The 21,631-nt window shown below is 41.2% G+C and overlaps 3 protein-coding genes across 3 annotated transcripts in view; 1 reads left to right on the top strand and 2 right to left on the bottom strand.

The window, feature by feature from the left end:
• Positions 1 to 21,631, bottom strand: part of LOC116856139 (zinc finger protein 677-like) — a 125,540-nt gene that overhangs the window by 86,676 nt on the left and 17,233 nt on the right. The window lies entirely within an intron of this gene.
• Positions 1 to 21,631, bottom strand: part of LOC116856117 (zinc finger protein 345-like) — a 112,901-nt gene that overhangs the window by 77,764 nt on the left and 13,506 nt on the right. The window lies entirely within an intron of this gene.
• ZNF677 (zinc finger protein 677) lies at positions 1,896 to 20,090 on the top strand. The gene is made up of 3 exons (XM_032839404.1): positions 1,896 to 1,996; positions 10,480 to 10,606; positions 17,999 to 20,090. The coding sequence occupies exons 1-3, from the start codon at positions 1,940 to 1,942 to the stop codon at positions 19,984 to 19,986; spliced, it is 2,172 nt and encodes a 723-aa protein (XP_032695295.1). The 5' UTR covers positions 1,896 to 1,939; the 3' UTR covers positions 19,987 to 20,090.

Here is a 21,631-nt window from a genome sequence, read left to right as displayed (position 1 = left end):
GATGCAAACTTGTTTTGTTTCAGAACGGCCAGTGGTGGATCCATCAGCACTATCTGCTTCTTCAGTGGGTTCCAGAGCATCACAACTGGCCCCAGGAACTCCAAGGTGATAGAGCTTAAATTAAAATCTCCCCGGTGCCTCTCTAACAAACAGCTGCTTGATCCTGAATATCCCAGCAAATGCCACTTTCCCTCCTCTTGTGACTACAAATAAACAGGGGAAAACATCACAAAGAAACATGACTGGGCATTGTGAATAAGATCACACAGTCACCACTTGCTGCACTTTCAATCCCTTCCCTGGGATTCGGGATCTGGGCAGCATCTCCATAGTTTTCAAGCTCTTAAGATATAAGCGGTGGGTCCAGCACATTCATAGGAACAACATGTCTCCCCAGAATTTCCCCTGACATGAGGGCTACCCAAAGCATCCTTGTCTTGGTAAGCACGTTTCTATCTTTAAATGCTCTCTCTTCCACTTTTTCACTTTATTTGGCTCTTTCTGAAAATCCCAGTTGGTGGCTACTGAGCCCACCTGTTATGATCACTCCATGTTTTTCAACAATCAGCCCTTTTGTTCTTGGAGCCATGACCTTACTGTGTCCAGGATCTTCTCTGCATGCTGTAAAAGGAACACACAGCTCCCTACAACCTACAATAGCCAAAAACTATTATAAATTGTTTAAACGACGTGTGGTCATTTGAGCACCAACTCCTTGCAGAGATGTAAGCAGTGAGTGAGCAGTCAACTAACAGGGCGAGAGACGCAGATCCAGCCCACAGCACCCTCAGAATTCCACCGGAAACGGAAGAGGAACTAGTAACTTACCTGCTTCATGTTCAGTTATTAAGTGTATACAATGGTACTGAACATGTGAAAACCCAATTTTATTATTTGCTTGTATTGTTCACATAAAGAACAGACATCTTTATCAGACGTCTCTGGAAATACTTCCAAACCAGTATTTCGCCAGTACTCGGAAAAGTTAAGTATCTCTGAAAGAATACACCTTTTACAAGCCTCCTTACCTGCACTTCAGAGAAAGCATTTAGAAACAGAAGAAAAAAAAATCGGTTAAAATACCTACTCTTCGAGTTAAAAATACTCTTCCAAAATAACTGAATAGAGATTCTAGAAAACTGAAATTGCAACGATATTTGGTAACTAATGCCGTAAGCAAAATACAGGAGGCCATCCGACAGCTCTCAAAGGCGTTGGAATTTATAATTTATCTTGAGGGGTGTGAACTCCAGTATCAAACTTAAAGAGAGAGAAATTAATTTATATGCATACAGGCAGGAATTTTGGTTCTTTTAAAGGAACGGGCCAGCCCTCCGCTCCCGCAGCCCAAGGTCTGGCCCGAAGCCCCGGAAGGCAGCCCAGCTACCGCGGAGCACGAATGACAGCCCCGTGAGAAAGAAGAGCCCCGCTGGGAAGTTAGTACGAAGCGGCACGTTCCCACGGAGCAGTCCTGCATTTCTCATTCCAGCTCCCACCACCCACACTGAGCACTCGGCTTTTCCTCAATCAAGTTAGGAGCTGTTACTGTCGGCTCGGTCGCCCCACGAGGAGCCCCGGGTCCCCGCGCTGCTCGGTCGCCCTCGCAGGAGGCGCGTCTCCACCACTCGCCAGAGTGCGCACGCGCACCGCGCTCAACCTGTCGGACACCAATGCTTCCGACCAAAGCGCCCACCCCGCCCTAACGCTGAACCCAGCAGGGCGGCTAAACACACCGGCGGAATTCGGAGGAATCCCAGAGCAGGACCCGAAACCGCCGGGAGGGAGGGACCGACAGACGCGAAAACCGCGGGACCCCGCGCGCCCAGGCCCCGCCCCCGCCCCGTGGCGCACGCGCACGCGCGCTTTCCCGCAGACCCGGAAGCGGATCGCGCGGAGCCACGGGCGCGCTCGGGTGAGTGAGTGTCCGTTTTTCTGGTTCATGCCGCCGGCGCGCTCCTCGGGCCCCGCCTCCACACCCAGTTTCGGGGGTCGCCTGGTAAGGTTAAAATCCCTGAACCCCCCCTTCGTCCCTCTCGCTTGTCGCGGCGTCGCCGCAAGACGTTCCGAGCCCTGTCGCTCGGTGCGGGACCCGGGAGTGTGCGCTCGGTTCCGTTATCGCTCTGAGGCGGGTACGGGCCCCCAGCCTTGCCGCCTTCGGCTCTTGTAGACACCGATGGCCCTGCCGGTCGCTTTCCCTCTCAGAACCTTCCCCGGACTCCCGGCTCTGCGCCCACCCTCACCCGCGCCGGTACTGTGGTCCCTCGGAAAGTGGATGCAGGCCCTTCGCTCCGCTCCAGGGAGGGCAGAGGGGCAACCGAGATGGCGGGGAGGAGGCAGGAGTCTGCGGAGTTAGGGGCCACCAGAACGTCTGGGGAGAAAGAGCGGCAGGGATTGAAACAGAGGTGGCGGCAGAGCGGGGTCGAAGTGTTGGCATAGCGAGGGAGGGAAGCCGAAGGATGCGCAGAGAGGGAAACGCAGATGGACAAAAGGAGAGAAGAGAAACGAGGCCAGAGACATACACAGAGAACACAACACATAGTGGTCTCGGACAAAGCACGGGACCCAGACCCAGGTGAGTGTTGAATTGACTGGATGTGGGATATGGAGTTGTGAAGTACGGATTTGTGGCTCTGGAGTGAAAATGTATTGAATTGTTTCAGTTAGGCAGAAGAGAATGAGAGTTGTGAAATCGGGTGTTGAAGGCATCTGCACTTCCTAATTGCATAGAAGAGGATTCCATTTGCAGCCCCTGTTAACTAGAGTGCAGAGGCCTAGCTCAGGCAGTTCCAGGCCATCCTCTTCCCTTCCAGGAAATGGGCGAAGACTTTCTGTAAGCACGTGGTGCTTTTCAAAATGGCCGTTATTGACAGAAAGTTTCTCTTTCCCCCCTTTTCCTGTGGCTCATGTCATTCTTTTCTAAATTTGATGTATCTTCACACCTGTTTTAACTTTAATCTCAGAATCCACTGCATATCTTTTTAGTTTCTAAGTTATTTTCCTTAATTTTTTGTTCAGATTATGAGTTACATGATTTTCTACTTTACTGTGTAGTGGAATATTGTTTGATGTCTGGTAAATAACTTAAACTGTTTCATTATGCATCCCTTAAGGATGTTGAGAATCTTTTAACACTCAACATCTAGTTTAGCCAGTTATTTTCATGTTCAGCAGTTCCCTTCCCTTAAGTGATCTCATGAAATTACTGAGCTCTGAGCAGAATTTTCCAACTAAGTGGATGTGCCCCTCAAGTCCCCTTTCTGTGCCAATGTTGGGAGGATGGGCTGGACTGATGTGGAACTTTATTCCAACAGAGCCCATCTGTTTATACTTTTTTTTAAGATTTTATTTATTTATTTGATAGAGATCACAGGTAGGCAGAGAGGCAGGCAGAGAGAGGAAGGGAAGCAGGCTCCCTGCTGAGCAGAGAGCCTGATGCGGGGCTCGATCCCAGGACTCTGGTATCATGACCTGAGCCGAAGGCAGAGGGTTTAACCCACTGAACCACCCAGGCGCCCCAAGCCCATCTGTTTATGATGCAGAGGTTTGCTCAGAGCTCATCTCCACAGGTGACCCTTCTTCATGTTTTTCAGAACTAGGAACTATTTTCAATTTCAAATATTTTTATTATATTTTTTCTGGAAAAGCAGAAGTAAATTAACTTGGGTTTGATTAAACCCATTAAAGAGAATCTAACCTAGTTCAGGAACATGAAAGGCCATCTGCAATTAGGACAAGTCCTTTCTACTTAAACTTGTCTGGGCTACCATTTCAGAAATTACTTAAACCCAGGTCTGCTCACTGCTCCGTGGTTCAGACCTTTTTAGGGCAACGTGGTAAAAGTGTTCCCCCTCTGAGACTCAATACACCCGCCTATGAAATGGAGATGATAGACCAGGAATTCCGAATCTGAGCTAATAAGATCCCTGAAGTGATTTTCAGAACTGGATGTGTGTGTGTTTGTGTGTGTGTGTCCCTGGAGGTTTCTGAGAGAGCGTGCCCAGTTATAATTAGAGTTTAAAATGTGACCTAGTTCTCCAGAAATAATGAACACCACTAAGAAAGAGGCAGGAGCATAGTCCCAGAGACAGAGGCATGTGCCTCTCAGCTCCTACCCCTTTCTGTATCATAACTATCTTAAATTTGATTGTGTCATCTCTTGATATTAAACCCTCTTATGGCTTCCATCACTATCAGGACAAAAATCTAAACTTTCAGTACCGCTACCAGGGAGGAGTTCTGGAGCTGGGGTGGTCCTTAAGATTGAGAGTTGGTCCAGCTTGATGGAATGCACAGGCTTCTGTATCCTGCATCAACCATTCATTGGATGTGGCTGCCTAGGGAGGATCCAAGAACTTGAATGAGGCAGTTCCTTTGGCCAAGTGCCAAAGGGACAAAGGACAATGCAGTTGCAGTAGAATGTGTGGGTTTCAGCAGGAGGGGAGGGCTTTCCGAAGACATACGTAAAATAAGGTACTTGTTGCCCTCTGTTATGGGAGTTATCGTCTCTGCCTCCCTCCTGTTGCAGTGAGCAGCAAAGGACTGTCTTTCTTCCACAAGAAGGTTCTCCCAGTATGTTTATTACAGCAGAGGAAGGGGTTATGTGGATTCTGTGCATTAAACAACATACTTTTTGTCACACAGAATAACCTTATCTGAGAAAGAAGCCCAGAAGAAGAGGGAAAAAAGGAGGAATGGCTCTTTCCCAGGTAAAAGTCATACATTTTTAGTTGGTTTTTCTACTGCCTAAAATGTTTACTCACACTTTGTCCCAGTCTTCTGTCATCTCCATGAAGATTCTACCTCACTGTGACCCCGTGACATAGAACTTGGGAAGAGGCTCCTTTTAGGTGGTCAGCCTGGGAAGGATTTTCTGTGCAGGCATGGACTGTGGTGTCAGTGCGGTTGGACATCAAGGATTCCTCAGAGACCCCTTCTGGATGCCCTTTCAGCTCATATAAATCAAGATTAAAGAGATTACATATGTAAGTGATGTGTTAATGTGCACAAATACCTGAGAAACTCTGGAAAAGGAGACTGATGGGGGATATTTGCTTTTTCTAATTTTAAAAATGTCATCGGACGTTAAACAAGGAAATCAGTATATTTCTAACTCCAAAATATTAATACTTTGAAAGAGAATGGGAAGTTCAAAGTAGGAAATAAGGAACAGAGGGTGTTTTTTTTTTAATGAACATAATTAGTTTTAAAATGTAGAATCAACCCATTTGTCTAACAGTGAGTGTTCTTTACATTATTCATTGCACACCCATCTCATAAAGACCATGAGGTCTTTGCTCAAGGTCTTTGCAACTCTCACACAGCAGATCTTTTAGGAAAAAATGTTTATGGTTTAGCCAAGACATAGGAGCAGAACGTTCTGCCATTAGAGAGTCTGGGGCTAAATTTTTATTTTACTAATTTTTTTTTAAGATTTTTATTTATTTATTTGACAGACAGAGATCACAAGAAGTCAGAGTCAGGCAGAGAGAGAAGAGGAAGCAGGCTCCCTGCTGAGCAGAGAACCCGATGCGGGGCTCGATCCCAGGACTCCGAGACCATGACCCGAGCCGAAGGCAGAGGCTTTAACCCACTGAGCCACCCAGGCGCCCCTTATTTTACTAATTATTGTTAAATGTTGTTTTTTTGTTTGTTTTTGTTTTTTTTCTGTATTAAACCTCTCTGGTATTGCTGTGGTTCAGTTCTACACAATAATGGAGTTTAGAAACTAAGAAACTATCCCCTTCCCATCATACCATCCATCATCACTGATTATCTTCATCAGGAACCAGTATTTTCTTTATTTTATTTACTTATTTATTTATTTTAAGATTTTATTTATTTGACAGAGAACACAAGTAGGCAGAGAGGCAGGCAGAGAGAGGGGAAGGGAAGCAGGCTCCCCACTGAGCAGACAACCCACTGAGCCACCCAGGCGCCCAGTATTCTCTTTAGTAACTATTATAAAAACCTTATAAAAATGCATTTATATACCATAATTTATATACTATAATGATTTGAGAAAATATTCTTCAGTAAATGTTTAATTATAATAATTTATTTTGCAAATTTAAATATTTACAACCCTATGTCTGGAGTTGTTTTCATGTTAGTAAACAGATAACTGCTTTTTTAGAGCCTCATCGGACCATCCTCTAAATGAAGATACATCAGTCCTTTACGATTTCTTACTGTTACAATGAATGCCTGCTTCTGAGCAGGCTGACTTGACTACAGATAATCTAAGGGTATGTCCAGATTGTCTATCTTAAGCATGATTACCAGGTTAACCAGGTAATGATGGTGTTCCTGAGGAGGCCAGACATTCCACTTACTAAGTAAAGATTTTAAGTCAACTGTCTTAAACTAACTGAGCTAAAGGAAGCCATGGAAGAGAACTAAGAAGTAGGAGAACAATGTTTTGACAAATAGAAAATATTAATAAAGGGACAGAAATTATGGTAAAGGGATAGAATACAGGGGCACCTGGGTGGCTCAGTGGGTTAAAGCCTCTGCCTTCAGCTCAGGTCATGATCCCAGGGTCCTGGGATCGAGCCCCACATCGGGCTCTCTGCTTAGCAGGGAGCCTGCTTCCTCCTCTCTCTCTCTCTCTCTGCCTGCCTCTCTGCCTACTTGTGATCTCTGTCAAATAAATAAATAAAGTCTTTAAAAAAAAAAAAAAAAAAAAAAAAAGGATAGAATACAAATTCTGGAGCTAAAAAGTACAATCACCAAAACTGAAAATTCACTAGAGGGTTCAGTAGCAGAATGACAAGAAGAATAAAGAATTGGTAAACTTGGGTGCCTGAGTGGCTCAGTTGTTAAGCGTCTGCCAGGATCCTGAGATCAAGCCCCACATCAGGCTCCCCACTCTGTGGGAAGCCTGCTTCTCCCTCTCCCACTCCCCCTGCTTGTGTTTCCTCTCTCACTGTGTATCTTCCTGTCAAATAAGTAAAATCTTCAAAAAATAAAAATAAATTTAAAAAAAGAACATAAAGGGAGACTGTATAGGAGCAGTTGTCATATGCTATTAAAGCTAAGTTAATATCAACGAAATTCAAATGTTATTCTATATGTAAAGTGCAATCCCCAGGGTAACCATTCAGAAAATAAAACTATGCAGAAAAATAACAAAACCAATCAAAATGGTGTGCACATGGGGTGCCTGGGTGGCTCAGTCGTTAGGCATCTGCCTTTGGCTCAGGTCATCTCAGGGTCCTGGGATCGAGCCCTGCATCGGGCTCCCTGCTCGGCGGGAGGCCTGCTCCTCCTCCTCCTACTCCCCCTGCTTGTGTTCCTTCTCTCACTGTCTCTCTCTTGTCTTTATCAAATAAAATCTTTAAAAAAAAAAAATAGTATGTATGCACAGACACAGTGTAAACTGATTAAATTGATTAAACTCTTCAATAAAAGACAAAGGAGTTAATTTTTAAAAAATAATTTCACTCTAGGGGCACCTGGGTGACTCAGTGGGTTAAAGCCGCTGCCTTCAGCTCAGGTCATGATCCCAGAGTCTTGGGATCAAGCCCCACATTGGGCTGTCTGCTCAATGGGGAGCCTGCTTCCCTTCCCCTCTCTTTGCCTGCCTCTCTGCCTACTTGTGCTCCCTCTCTGTCAAATAAAATCTTTGAAAAAAATAATAATTTCACTCTGTATCTACAAAAGGCTCACTTCAGATACACAAATAGATGGAAAGTGAAAGGATGGAAAAGATACTCCATGCAAATAGTGATGAAAGCTAGGGGGTAGCGATACAAATAGATCAAGTAGACGAAGTTGTTTGTTACCAGAGAAGTTGAAGGACATTACATTTTGAAAGAAGGGTCAATCCATCAAGAAGATAAAACAACTGTGAACAATATGTACAACAACAAAGCCTTTGCTTTTTTGAAGCAAAAATTGAGCAAAATAGTTGGAGACCACAATACTCCCCTTGTAATAATGGCTAGAACAATCAAACATAATATCAGTAAGGAAATAAAGGATTGACCAACTAGACTTAGAAGACGTCTACAGAACACTCCAACAAAAACAATGCACTAAAAAATTAGGAATAGAAGGGAACTTGCTCAGTCTGAAAAAAAGGTATTACTAAATACTAAAATTCCGCAGCTAACATTATACTCACTGGTGAAAGACTGAAAACTTACACCCTAATACCAAGAACAAATAAGGGTGCCCCATTTTGTCACCACACTTTAACATTGTACTGAAGTTCTACCCAGAGAAAAAAGAGGGGAAAAATGTGTCAAAATTGGAAAAGAATTCAACCTACGTCTATTCACAGAATACATGATCATATATTTAGAAATAAAGAACAGTTAGAGATAATAAATTGAAGTTACAGAACACAATATCAACACTCACAATTCAGTTGTATTTCTGTATACTGGCAATCAGCAAATTGAAAGTAAGTAAACAGTTCTATTTACAAGAGCATCAAAACGAATGGGAATAAGTTTAACCAAGGAAATGGAAGATTTATACACAATGAAAACTACAAAGATGCAGTTAAAAATTAAAACCTAAATAAATGTCAAGATAGCCTGTGTTTGTGGATTAGAAGACATTAAAATGGCAGTCCTCCCCAAAGTTAGATAAAGAGTAATGCAATACCCAGCAAAATCTCAACAGCCTTTTTTAAAAGCACAAATCTGAAACCTGATTCTAAAACTCAGTCGATTTGGAAAGGACCCCAAATAACCAAAATTAACATGAGAACAAAGTTGGAAGACCTAGAATTCCCAACATCAAACCATACTACAAATCTTTTATTTTTAAGAAGTCGTCTTTTTTTTTTTTTAAGTTTTTATTTATTTATTTGATAGCAAGATCACAAGTAGGCAGAGAGGCAGGTGGGGGGCGGTGGGGTGGAGAAGCAGACTCCCTGCTAAGCAGAGAGCACGATGAGGGGCTCCATCCCAGGACCCTGAGATCATGACCTGAGCTGAAGGCAGAGGCTTAACCCACTGAGCCACCCAGGCGCCCCCATTCTACAAATCTTGAGTAATCGAAAGTGTAACTCCAGCAGAGGCTAGAAATATGGATCAAAGTGACAGAACTGAGCATCTGCAAATAAACCCATACATCTGTAGTCAATTCCTTTTTTTACAGGGGTGCCAAAAACACTCAGTGGAAAAAGAATATTAAGTGGTGCTGGCACAGCTGGATATCCATGTGAGAAAGAATAAAGTGAAACTACCTTGTACCATATAAATAATTTTAGAATTAATCAAAGACTCTGTAAGAGCTAAAACTTTAAAACTCCTGGATGAAAACAGAGGTGAAACTTCATGACCTTGGGGTTGGCAGTGGATCTAATACATGATACCAAAAACAAAAGAGAGAAGGATAAATTGGTCATCATCAAAATTAATGTTTGTGCATTAAAGGACATGATCTCATATGTGAAACATAACCTACCAAATGAGAGGAAATAATTCGCAAATCATGTATCTCGTAAGCGTCTAGAACCTAGAATATATGAAGAACTTCTACAACTCAACAACCCAAATAAAAAGAACCCAATATAAGAAAGGTCAGAGGATTTTAACAGACACTTCTCCATAGCGGATAAACAGCTGAAACAGGCCACTGAAGAGAGGTTCAGTGAAATCAGTCATTAGTGAAATGCAGAGTCAAAACCACAATGAGATACCATTTCACACCCACTAAGATGAGTACAGTAACACAAAAATGTCGGTAAAAATGTGGAGAAATTAGAATCATGACACATTCTGTTAAAATGTAGAAGTTGCTGTTGGAAACAGCAAGGCAGATTCTTGAAAAATTAAACCATGCGACCCAGGAATTCCATTCCTAGGTATATAACCAAAAGAACCGAAAACAGGTATCCAGACACCTACTTGTACTTGAAAGTTCACAGCAACATTATATTAACATTAGCCAAAGGTGATGACCAAAGGCCCATCAGTAGACAGTGAATATAGTCTAGTCCTATGATGGAATCGTATTCAGCCATAAAAAAGCGATGTACTGATACGTACAACATTATGCACAAACCTGAACATTATTCCAAGTGAAAGAAGCCAGATGCAGAAAAGTCACACTTTATACCATTCCATTTACAAATATGAAAAACCCAAACTAGGTAAATCCATAGAGACAAAGCATTAATGGTTGCCAGCGACTGGAGAAGAAAGGGCCAATAGGAAGCACCTGCGTAATGGGTAAAGGGTTTCCATTGGGAACGATAAAAATATTTTTGATCTCAACTGAGGTGATGTTTGTTCAACACTATGAATATACTAAATGCCACCAAATGGTACTTTAAAACAGCTAATTTTATGTTGTTTCATTTAAGAAAATCAGAGAACTATAACTTGCTCAGAATTATCTTACACAGATCGGTCGGAATACTCACCCCAGTCATGTCACCTTTATACATCTGTGCTGCTTTTACTTTGTGTCAGAATCAGAACACTCTGCCTGTCCGCTTGGTGAGATGTGTTTTCATTTCAGAGACACCTGACCTTCAGGGATGTGGCCATCGAATTCTCTAGGGAGGAGTGGGAGTGCCTGGACCCTGCCCAGAGGGCCTTGTACAGGGACGTGATGGTGGAGAACTACCGGAACCTGGTCTCCCTGGGTGAGGAGAGTTTCCCTCCAGAAGTTGGTAGTTCATTTTGTATGTCTTTGCATTTTTTCTTGAGAGGCCCTGACTTGACTGTATGAGTTTCAATCCCTGTTCTTAACGGAGTGACGAAAGCTGTTTTGATAGAGAATGGAAAGGCTTCGTAATGTCAAGCGGACTCTACTGTCCCTTCTCTTCAGAAGTTCCGCGTTCGTGCTTCATTAGGTAGTTGCAGGACATTAGTTTTCAGAAAACCTTACAGTGAATTTTTAAAACATACCCGATTCTGTGGTCTTACTCTCGTGCTTTTGATTCAGTAGTTCTTGGAAGAGAGCTAGATACCTGCACATGTAAAATAACCCCGAAGCATTCAGGAGAAGGCAGTCCGTTGACTAGTTTTTTAAATACTTTCTACACCCACGTCTAATGAACACCCTCTGTTCTCCACTGAACGAAGAGCCAGGAATATGTTCTGGAAGAGCAAAGCATATCAGGTTCTTTTTTCTTTATAATTTGAAGTCTCTTGAGCTGAATATATCCATTTTGGAACAGGGGGAAGAGCCATGGACTGTGGAAAGTGAAGTTCAAACGGGAAATGCAGACATGTGGGAATGTATTAGGATGGGAACACATGTAAGAGCTCAGATGGGCGGAGTAAGCTGCTCCGTTAAATACTGTTTGGGGAAGATCTATGGGAAAATAAAAGTTTATTTCTTATGAACTCTCAAAGGAAATCCTCTGCACTCCCATTGTCATGACCTGTAACACTCGGCCCTGGCCCCTCTGACCATATTGGTGCCATTGTTTGAGAGGGACCAAGATGGCTGTCCCTGAGGAGTCTTTCCCCTTGATTTCTCTTGGTTCTCAATCCATACAGATCAGAGCTGAGGCCTCCGTAGTGCTGACCCTAAAGCCTATTCAATTTCCATTAACAATTTTATATCCTTGGGAGAACATCTCAGCCGACAAACAGAGTGGCTGCCTTTCCGTTGTATCTGGGGCTCCATGAGACTTCGTGGAGCTGCGTCAAGCCCTCTCTGCCTGTTCATGCCCCTCACCCATTTCTTCAGTCCTCATTTTGCCATTCATGTTTAAAAAGAAATGGGGAGGGTCTTGCTGAGATGGTGGCCCAGCAGTATATAAAGACGCGATACTGAGGTCCTCTCTGATCCCCACTGCCACGTGGGGGTATAGCCCGTGGCTCGGACATTCACCCTGCAGTCTGGATAGAGCACACAGCCCCTTTCAGGAACCCCACAAAATTTGACCCTCTTATTTTACTCCCATATATTGTATTTTTCTCCCTCTTCTCCTCTAAGATTTTGCCTCTGAAACTTGCTTTTGAAAAATAATTCCAAGGGCCTAAAGCTTCATCCTCTTTTCCTGCTGTGATAACCCACCTTTAGGTAACAGCTTCACAGTGGACTCCGCCATGGAGGAGTTTACCAGGTAACAAAATTCTTGAAGAGGAACATAGATTAGTGTGCTGTGGTGTCCTCCTGCTGCATAAAGAAGTGCTTCTTGAAGCCACCAGGTAGAATGTCAGCATGTCCCAGGACACCGAGATGGAAGGTATCAGGAGATCCTGAGTGATCTGGGCCTCTAGTTGTCCTAGCTTTTGTGCAGTTTAACAGTGCTTCCCGAGGGTGGTGACAGTGTAGATCAGACATAATATGATCATCTCCTTTGAGCCAGCAATAAGAGAGTCCTCTCACCCTCCCTCTTGGCGCCTGCAAACATGGATCTCTTCACTGTATCCATAGTTTTGCCTTTCCCAGCATGTCATTAAGTTGGAATCAAACGGGATATATAGCCTTTTCAGATTGTCGTGCGTTTACGTTTCCTCCATGTCTTTTCCTGGCTTGACAGCTCCTTTCTTTTTATCGCTGAATAGTATTTCCGTTGTCTGAATGGGCCACAGGTTATTTCTCCATTCGTCTACTGAGAGGCACCTTGGTGGCTTTCAGGTTTGGGCAATTACAGATAAAGCTGCTATGAACATTCCTACGCAGGGGTTTTGGGTGTGTTGTTTGACTTTTATAGCCCTTTTTGGTTTTTGTAGAACTTCATTCCTTTTTGTCGCCACGTAATATTCCATGCACGAATCCCACATCTTGTTTATCCGTCCGTGCGTCGCTGGCCATTTGCGTTGTTTCTGCCTTATGGCTGTTATGAGTAATGCTGCTGTAAACAGTTTTGCACAAGTTTTTATGGGGACATACAGTTTTCATTTCTCTTAAGCATATAGCTGGGAGTGGAACTGCTGGGCCATACAGTATTTTTCTTTAATCTTTTGGAGAGCCACCAGACTATTTTCCAAAGCAGTTGCCCCATCTTACATTCCCACCAGGGATGTATGAACATTCCAGGTTCTCCACATCCTTACCAACACTTGTAATCTGTTTCCTTGATTATAGCCATCCTAGGGATGTGGAGTTGTATCTTACCCCGGTTTTGATTTGCATTTCCCTAATGACTAAGACATCTTTTTGTGTGCTTATTGGCCATCTTTCTATGGTTTTTGAAATGTCTGTTCAGATTCTTTGTCCATTTTAAAATTGGATTGTCTTTTTGTTGTTGAGTCTAAAGAGTTCTTTATATATTCTCGATGCAAGTACCTTATCAGATACATGATTGGCAAATATTTTCTCCCATTCTGAGGGTTCTCTTTTGACTTCGTTGAAGGCTGAGTTTTAAAGGCTGAAGGAGAGGATAATCTTTATTGAGATTTTGTTTGTAAACTAGTTTCCTATAGTGTCTACAATAACAATCTGAAAATGGATTTTCATGACTGGGAGGACTTGAGGTTATATGCTAAAAATTTCTCAAATCTTAACTTGCCAGGATAAAAGGCACTCAGGCATATTTGGGAGCACTTTTGTTTCAACTCAGGTCATTTCCACCTGTAGCCTCTGAGAGCGGTGTTCACACAATATGCATGTGGGTCACAACACCCACAATGCTCCCCTTGCCCCCCCTCCCCCCGGCCACTGCTGCTCTTTACTGGCCACATTTTTCCCATTTCAACATTTCTCTTCCTGTTTACAAAAGTAAATTTCAATATATAAGATTATATTACCTATTCTGATCAAGACAGAAATGTTTCACTACTGACAATGTTGGTCTAGAGGACACAGAGTCACTTCATTCTACAAGGAAGCCACCTCCCATTAACCCTCTGAGAAGATGATGGTGTCTTAGTTGATCCTTTTCCTAGTATTGTCTGTCTAATAAAGTATAGCTAAAATCTCTCTCTTTCCCAGGCCATCCTGGCTTTTTAGGGTCCGGCCCCTTTGCAATCATTAGTTGGAAGTCACGATGTGGATAATTCCAAAAAGTGAAAATCTAAAATTAGATGTGGTTTAGATACAGTACAGCTTACTGAGATTTCTAGTTAGCCTTTCTGTAGGAAAAACCTGTATCATTGCTCAGATGTTTACTGCATTCCGGATATATGGAAAGCACCATATTGATATCTTTTTGTTTTTCGTTTAAAAACTCAAAGTGCAGCAGCAGTTTGTTTTGCTTTGTTTTTGGTTTTGTTTTGTTCTTTTTGAAAGAGAGGGAGCGAGCATGTGTGTGCTGGCGGGAGTGGTGGGGGAGGGAGGGAAGGGAAGAGAATCTTAAGCAGACTTTACACTCGGCACAGAGCCTGACAGGGGGCTTAATCTCACAACCCTAAGGTCATGACCTGAACCGAAACCAAGAGTCAGACACAACATACCGAGCCACTCAGGCATCCCAGCAGCAAGTCTTTTTTGTTGTTGTTAAGATTTTATTTATTTATTTGACAGACGGAGATCACAGGTAGGCATAGAGACAGGCAGAGAGAGAGGAGGAAGCAGGCTCTCCGCTGAGCAGAGAGCCCGATGCAGGGCTCGATCCCAGGACCCTGAGATCATGACCTGAGCCGAAGACAGAGGCTTTAACCCACTAAGCCACCAGGCGCCCCGATTTTTAATTTTTGTATTTAAGTGTTTGCTACACCCACCGTGGGGCTCAAACTCAACAACCCTAAGATAAAGAGTCTCATACTCTGCCAGCTGAGCCAGCCAGGTGCTCATCTTTTTTCTTTTTTTCTCCTAAACCTTTTAATCCCCTTCACCCATTTCTGCTACTATCCTGTCAGCCTCCTGCCTCTGGCCACCGTCAGTATACTCTGTATCTCACTCTGTATCTCAGAGGGTTGTTGTTGTTTAAGAGTCCACATATAAGACAGACCATAGAAGATACTGGTCTTTTTGGCTGACTTATTCCACTTAGCGTAATGTCCTCAAGGTCCATCCATGTTATCACAAATGGCAAGATTCTGTTCTTTTTTTTTAGACTGGATAACACTGTATTTACGCATTCACCCATCAGTGGACACTCAGATTGTTTCCATGTCACGGATATTGTGTACAGCACTGCAGCGAACATTGGAATGCATGTATCTTTTTGAATTCGTGTTTTGTTTTCTTCAGATAAATAAGAGGAATTGGTGGATCATACAGTAATGCTATTTTTTATTTTTTTAGGAACAACCATACTGTTTTCCATACTGGCTACACCAATTTAGACTCCCACCAACAGTGCACAAATTCTCCATCCCCTCACCAACACTGGTTATTTCTTGTCTTTTTGATACCTGCCATTCTGACGAGCGTAACATGGTATCTCACTGTGGCTCTGATTTGCATTTCCCTGATGATGAGTGATCTTGAGCTGCTTCTCTTGGTCCTGTGGGCCATCTGGATGTATTTGTTGGAAAATATCTATTCAGATCTTTTGCTTATTTTTAAAATTGGGTTATTTGGGGGCTTTCTGCTGTTATTTTGGATTAGCCCCTAATAAGACAAATGATTTGCTAATATTTTCTCCCATTCAGTAGGTTACCTTTTCATTTTTTTGATGGTTTCCTTGCCTGTGCAGAAATTTTCTAGTTTGATGCAAGTCCCACTTATTTTTGCTTTTGTTGATTTTTAGTATCAAGGGTGAAAAAAAAAATCATTGCCCAGACCTGTGTCAAGGAGCTTATTACCCTCTATCTTTTCTTCTAGGAGTTTTATGGATTCAGGTGTTAGGTTCAAGTCTTTAATCTCTTTTGGGTTAGTTTTTGTGTATGGTATCAGATAGTGGCCCAGTTCCATTCTTTTGCATGTGGCTGTCCAGTTTTCCCAATACTGTTTATTGAAGAGACTGTCCTTTCCCCGTTGTATATTCACGTCTCATTTGTTGTAAATTAATTGACCATGTGTGGGTTTATTTCTGGGTTCTCTTCTGTTGATCTCTGTGTCTGTTTTTATGCTAATACCATACTGTTTATATTACCACAGCTTTGTAATGAAGGAATGTAAAATCAGGGAACATGATGCCTCTAACTTCGTTCTTCCTTCTCAAGATGCTTTCACCATTTGGGATCTTTTGTGGTTCCATACAGATTGTAGGATTTTTCTATTTTGTGTCCCAGGTTTTTACGTGGACATAAATTTTCAACTTAGCTGTGTAAATACCAAGGAGTTTGACTGCTGGATCCTATTTAAGAGTATATTTAATTCTGTAAGAAACTGCAGGCTGTCTTCCAGAGGGGATACCATTTTGTATTCCCACCAGCAGTGACCTAGAGTTCCTGTTCCACATCCTCAGTGGTATATTAGGTGTTACAGTGTTCTGGATTTTGGCCATTCGTAATTGTGTAGTGGTATCTCAGTATTTTTTTTTTTAAGATTTTATTTATTTATTTGACAGAAAGAGAGATCACAAGTAGGCAGAGAGCCAGGCAGAGGGAGGGGGGACACAGGCTCCCTGCCAAGCAGAGAGCCTGATGCAGGGCTCGATCCCAGGACCTTGGAATCATGACCTGAGCCAAAGGCAGAGGCTTTCACCCACTGAGCCACTCAAACGCCCCATGTATCTCATTATTTTAACACACATTTTCCTTAGTTAAATATATGACATTCTTTAAACTGAGAATTTTTGATATCTTGTGAACATACTTTTAAGTTACTGCTTTAGTCCCAGAAATACCATTCGATTGACTTACCTTAGCTTTTTTGTATAAGATACATTATTTTTTTCGCTATATATACACGTAGTTTTCTGAAAATAACTTTAAATTTTATTTTCATTACTTTTTTTTGCTACAAATACTTTATTCTAATATTCTTGTTTAGATTCATCATGTACATCCTGGTATATTAATGATATTTAAATATCTAATTTTACTTAAGGAAATGAAGTTTTTTTACATTCCATGGTTTCCTTATTACTTATTTGTGTTCCTTATTACTTATTTGTGTGAATATTTCCTTATTCCTTATTTGTGTTTCCCAGAAAATTTCTTAAGCTCTTGAAATTACGTATTTCAGTTAACCCACCTGGTCCTTGTTGACACACATCCCGTTGCTGTCCTGTTTTCCTGTTATTGGCTACTTACGTTGCTAACCACAACTGTGCACATAGACCTTTGTCATGGACCACAGCGACACTGCCAAAAATTGTTTCTCTGTTTAAATTCTGCTGTTCACACTGTCCTTCTAAAGGACATATTACCATAGATGTGCAAGCACAAGCACTACTCCCACTTCTCCTGGTACTCCTTGTGCTTCACTCTTGCTTTTCTGAACCCAAATCCAAATCCTCCTCAGACTTTTCATTGATCTAAACAACTGTACTGGTATCTCCTGGTATATTAATTATGAGGCCAGAGCACCTCAGTTTCCACAGGACCCGCCCCTCCCCACACTGCATTACCTACGTAAGGAAAGAGCTCCGTGCATGCACAGCACAGCCCGCTCAGTACAGCAGCGTGATCTGGTGCTTAGTCATAATGTGTGGGGATATGATGAAAGAAAAAAGGTACTTTAAGAAGTCTGTATTACAGTTAAACAACTGATAAATCTAGCAGGTTAAGTAACCAGTTACACAAAATTATAGTCTCTGGAATTCTAAAGAATTCTTTCCCAAGAACTAAAGAAAGAATTTACATTCCATAAGGAACGCACAGGAGGAGAAATGAAAGATACGTTGAGAATCACTGAATTACGAAATACCGGGTTCAGATAAACATACTTTTATAAAGATTAAGAATTAGGGAAGACAGAAATCTCAGTTGTGATCTCATGTACAGTTACAGCATAGCCAGTAGACAGATCAGCTCCCTAATCATGAAGTATCAAGTACCCAGGTATATGGGCAAAAAATATGTACAGTGTATAATAGTATGTTTAGAAAATTTATCTTAAGATCAGAGAAAGTATTAATATGGAAAAATTTATAAAAAGAAAAAAACATATTACGATAGTGTTTGTATATTATGATAGTGCTTGAAGACTGTGCTTGAGAAACTTCCTATGTTCATGATAAGTACTTTTTAATGTAATTATGTAATTCAGCATACAATAATTACCCTCCAACTCTCTTTGACAGGAAGCCTTTCTGCTGGATTTGCAATCAGGAAGTTCTCACCAAAAGAGGAAATTAATAAAGGAGAATCATACCGCTTAGTGATCTTGGAGGGCAATGAAAGCCAAGGCACCAAGGATTTTGATCTCAAGGAAGTCTGGGAAAATATGCATGAGTTTGAGAGTCAGTGGAGATGCGCTGCAAGAAATTACAAAGAAGTGCCTTTGACACATAACAAAAATCTCACTCATAGAAAAGATCAGCAGCTAAATAAATCCTCAATTACTTTTCCTCCAAAGCAGAGTACTTCTGTAGGAAATCATACATACCAATATTTCATGCATGGTGAGCCATTTGTAAGGCATTTGTTAAAACTGGAAAATAACACAAGTGCTGCTGGAAACTGGTACACAGACCGTTTGGAAAACAGAACTGGGTTATGTTTACACGCACACCTGGCTGAACTGCAGAGATTTCAGACGGAGGAAAAAATGTATGAATGTAACCAAGTTGAGAAATCTTTCAACAATGGTTCCTCTGTTTCACCACTTCAAAGAACTCCTTCTAGTATCAAAAACATTTGGAATAAATATAGGAAGATTTTAAAATATCCTTTGTTACCTGCACAATACAGAAGAGCATACACTAGGGGAAAATCTTACAAATGTAATGACTGTGGGAAGGCTTTTAGCAAAAGCTCAAACCTCATGAGTCATGAGAGAATTCACTCAGGACAGAGACCTTACAAATGTAACGAGTGTGGCAAAGCCTTTACAGAGCGCTCACATCTTACTCAACATAAGAAAATCCATACTGGAGAGAAACCTTACAAATGTAAAGAGTGTGGCAAAGCCTTTAACCAATGTTCAAACCTCACTAGACATCAGAGAATCCATACAGGAGAGAAACCATATAAATGTGACATATGTGGCAAGGTCTGTAGTCAAAATTCAAACCTTGCAAATCATCAGAGAATGCATACTGGAGAGAAACCTTACAAATGTAATAAATGTGGTAAGGCTTTTATCCAACGGTCACACCTTTGGAGTCATGAGAGAATTCATAGTGGTGAGAAACCTTACAAATGTAATGAATGCAGCAAGGCCTTTGCTGAACGTTCAAGCCTTACTCAACATAAGAAAATCCATACTGGAGAGAAACCTTACAAATGTAAGGAGTGTGGCAAAGCTTTTAAGCAGTGCTCACATCTCATTAGACATCAGAATACACATCCTGGAGAGAAACCACACAAATGTGATGTTTGTGGCAAAACTTTTATCCAAAGTTCTAGCCTTCTAGAACATCAGAGAATTCATACAGGAGAAAAACCTTATAAATGTAGTAAATGTGATAAGGCTTTTATCAGACGGTCACACCTAGGGGGCCATGAGAGAACTCATACTGGAGAGAAACCTTACAAATGTATTGAGTGTGGCAAAGCCTTTGCTGAGCGTTCAAATCTTACTCAACATAGAAAAATCCATACTGGAGAGAAACCTTACAAATGTAATGTGTGTGGCAAAGCTTTTACCCAATTTGCAAACCTTACCAGGCATCAGAAAATACACACTGGAGAGAAACCACACAAATGTGATGTGTGTGACAAGGCTTTTATCCAAAGTTCAAGCCTTATGGAACATCAGAGAATTCATACAGGAGAAAAACCTTATAAATGTAACAAATGTGATAAGGCTTTTATTAAACGTTCTCATCTTTGGGGTCATGAAAGAACTCATACTGGAGAGAAACCTTATAAATGTAATGAGTGTGGCAAAGCCTTCACGGAGCGTTCACATCTTACTCAGCATAAGAAAATCCACACTGGAGAGAAACCTTATAAATGTAATGAGTGTGGCAAAGCTTTTACCCAGTTTGCAAAACTTACTAGGCATCAGAAAATACATAGTGAAAAGAAACATTATAAATCTAGTATGTGTGGCAGTGGTTTTATTCAAAACTCAAGCTTTGGGGATCATCAAAGAACTCAAAATAGAAGGAAACCTTACAAATAAAATGATTAAGCAAGTGTTCAAGGCTTATTCAACATCAGAGATTCCATATCATGGAGAGGAACCATATGAAACTAATGTATGTGGCAAAACTTGTAACCAGGGGCTTACACCTCACTTGACATCATAATATAAATCTCTAAAAGAAAGCACACAAATGTAATGTATGGCAAGGCTTATCCAAAGTTTATACCTTGTGGAATATAACTGTTCTTATAGACAGAAACCTTACAGATGTAATGAGTGTGATCAGCTTTATAAAAAATGTACAGCTTTGGGGGGCACATAAAATAAGTGAATGGGCTTAAGAGGGACAAATTTCCAGTGATTAAAAAAAATAAAAGTACAACATTGTGGTTATGAAAGAATTCATATGAGATGGAAACCATACAAATGTGTCAAGGTCTTTACCTCAGGAAATACCAAAGAATTCATACTGGACAGAAACATTACAAATGTAATGAAAGTGATCATTTGTTTAGCCAGTTCTCTCAATGGACTAAAATAAGAAAATTCATACTACAGGGGAAGTAGGCCTACTTTGAGGATTAACCAATCTTAGATGTTCAATCCCACAGAAAATTTAAATTATTTAAAACCTAATGAGATGATAGGTATCAAAAGAACAAGGATATCCGTGGAAAGAGCTACTAATTATCTTCAGCTTATAATTTTTAAAAAATATTCTAAGTATTCTCAACACCCAATGTGGAATTTAAACTCACAACCCCAAGATCAAGAGTCACGTCCTCTTATAAGGACTGAGCTAGCCAGAAGCCACTATAAATTTTTTACTCAAATTACTTGAGGTTTCTCAAGGCTGCATTATTACTGGTGACATGACCTGCAGTTTGGAATCCACTGATGTTCTACTTTAATTACATTCATTTCATGGGCCACCATAATGGTCTCAAGGGATCAGTAAGGTGAAAGGACCTGGGTCATTAGGTGGGGTTTACTCATACCTATGTAACCTGGAAAAACTAGGACACTAATTTTAAGATACAGTACAATGTAGGTTTGAGGGCTTAGTGGGGGCAGGGAATAGCATAAAACTGTTAACCTAAATTGCCATGTTTTCTGTGACTACAGCCTCTTCTCTAGATTGTTGGTATGATTGAGGGCCTTTGTTGATGGTTACAGGAAAGGATGATCATGAAACAGAGCAGGCCAGAACATTAAGAAATATTTTCATGTGAGTAGGACAGGTTATTGGGGATGGCATATGTAGTAGAAAAAATGGAGGGGGAATGATGATTTCTCCCTCTTATGAAAGGTAGTAATTGTTGTATATCATAGATTAGTAAAAATTAGTCTTATTTTTGGAAACTGAAGAGAAAGTTGTAGAGCACATTTTAATCAAAAGAACCAGAGTAGTATGCTTGTGAAGGATTCAAATTTGGCCACTGAAATTGCAGTCTGATACCATTTTATTTAGGATATTATAAATTCTCATATCTAAAAAGGAAACTATAGAAACATTTTTTTGTAACATGAATGAATCATGTTACAAAATGTGCCTTTTATTAGCCCAAATGCATCCCATCTCATTGGAGCATTTCATAATGAACATTGGTAATACATCCTTGGGCTCCCTAGGTTGAATGTCATCCATAATAATTTTTCTCCATGTTAGATTCACACAACT

The sequence above is a fragment of the Lontra canadensis genome, unplaced genomic scaffold (assembly GCF_010015895.1).
Source record: "Lontra canadensis isolate GAN:19392208 unplaced genomic scaffold, GSC_riverotter_1.0 scaffold107, whole genome shotgun sequence".
Lineage (NCBI taxonomy): Eukaryota > Metazoa > Chordata > Mammalia > Carnivora > Mustelidae > Lontra > Lontra canadensis.
Note: the sequence above shows the minus strand (reverse complement) of the source record. Positions and strands in the feature narration are given on the sequence as shown.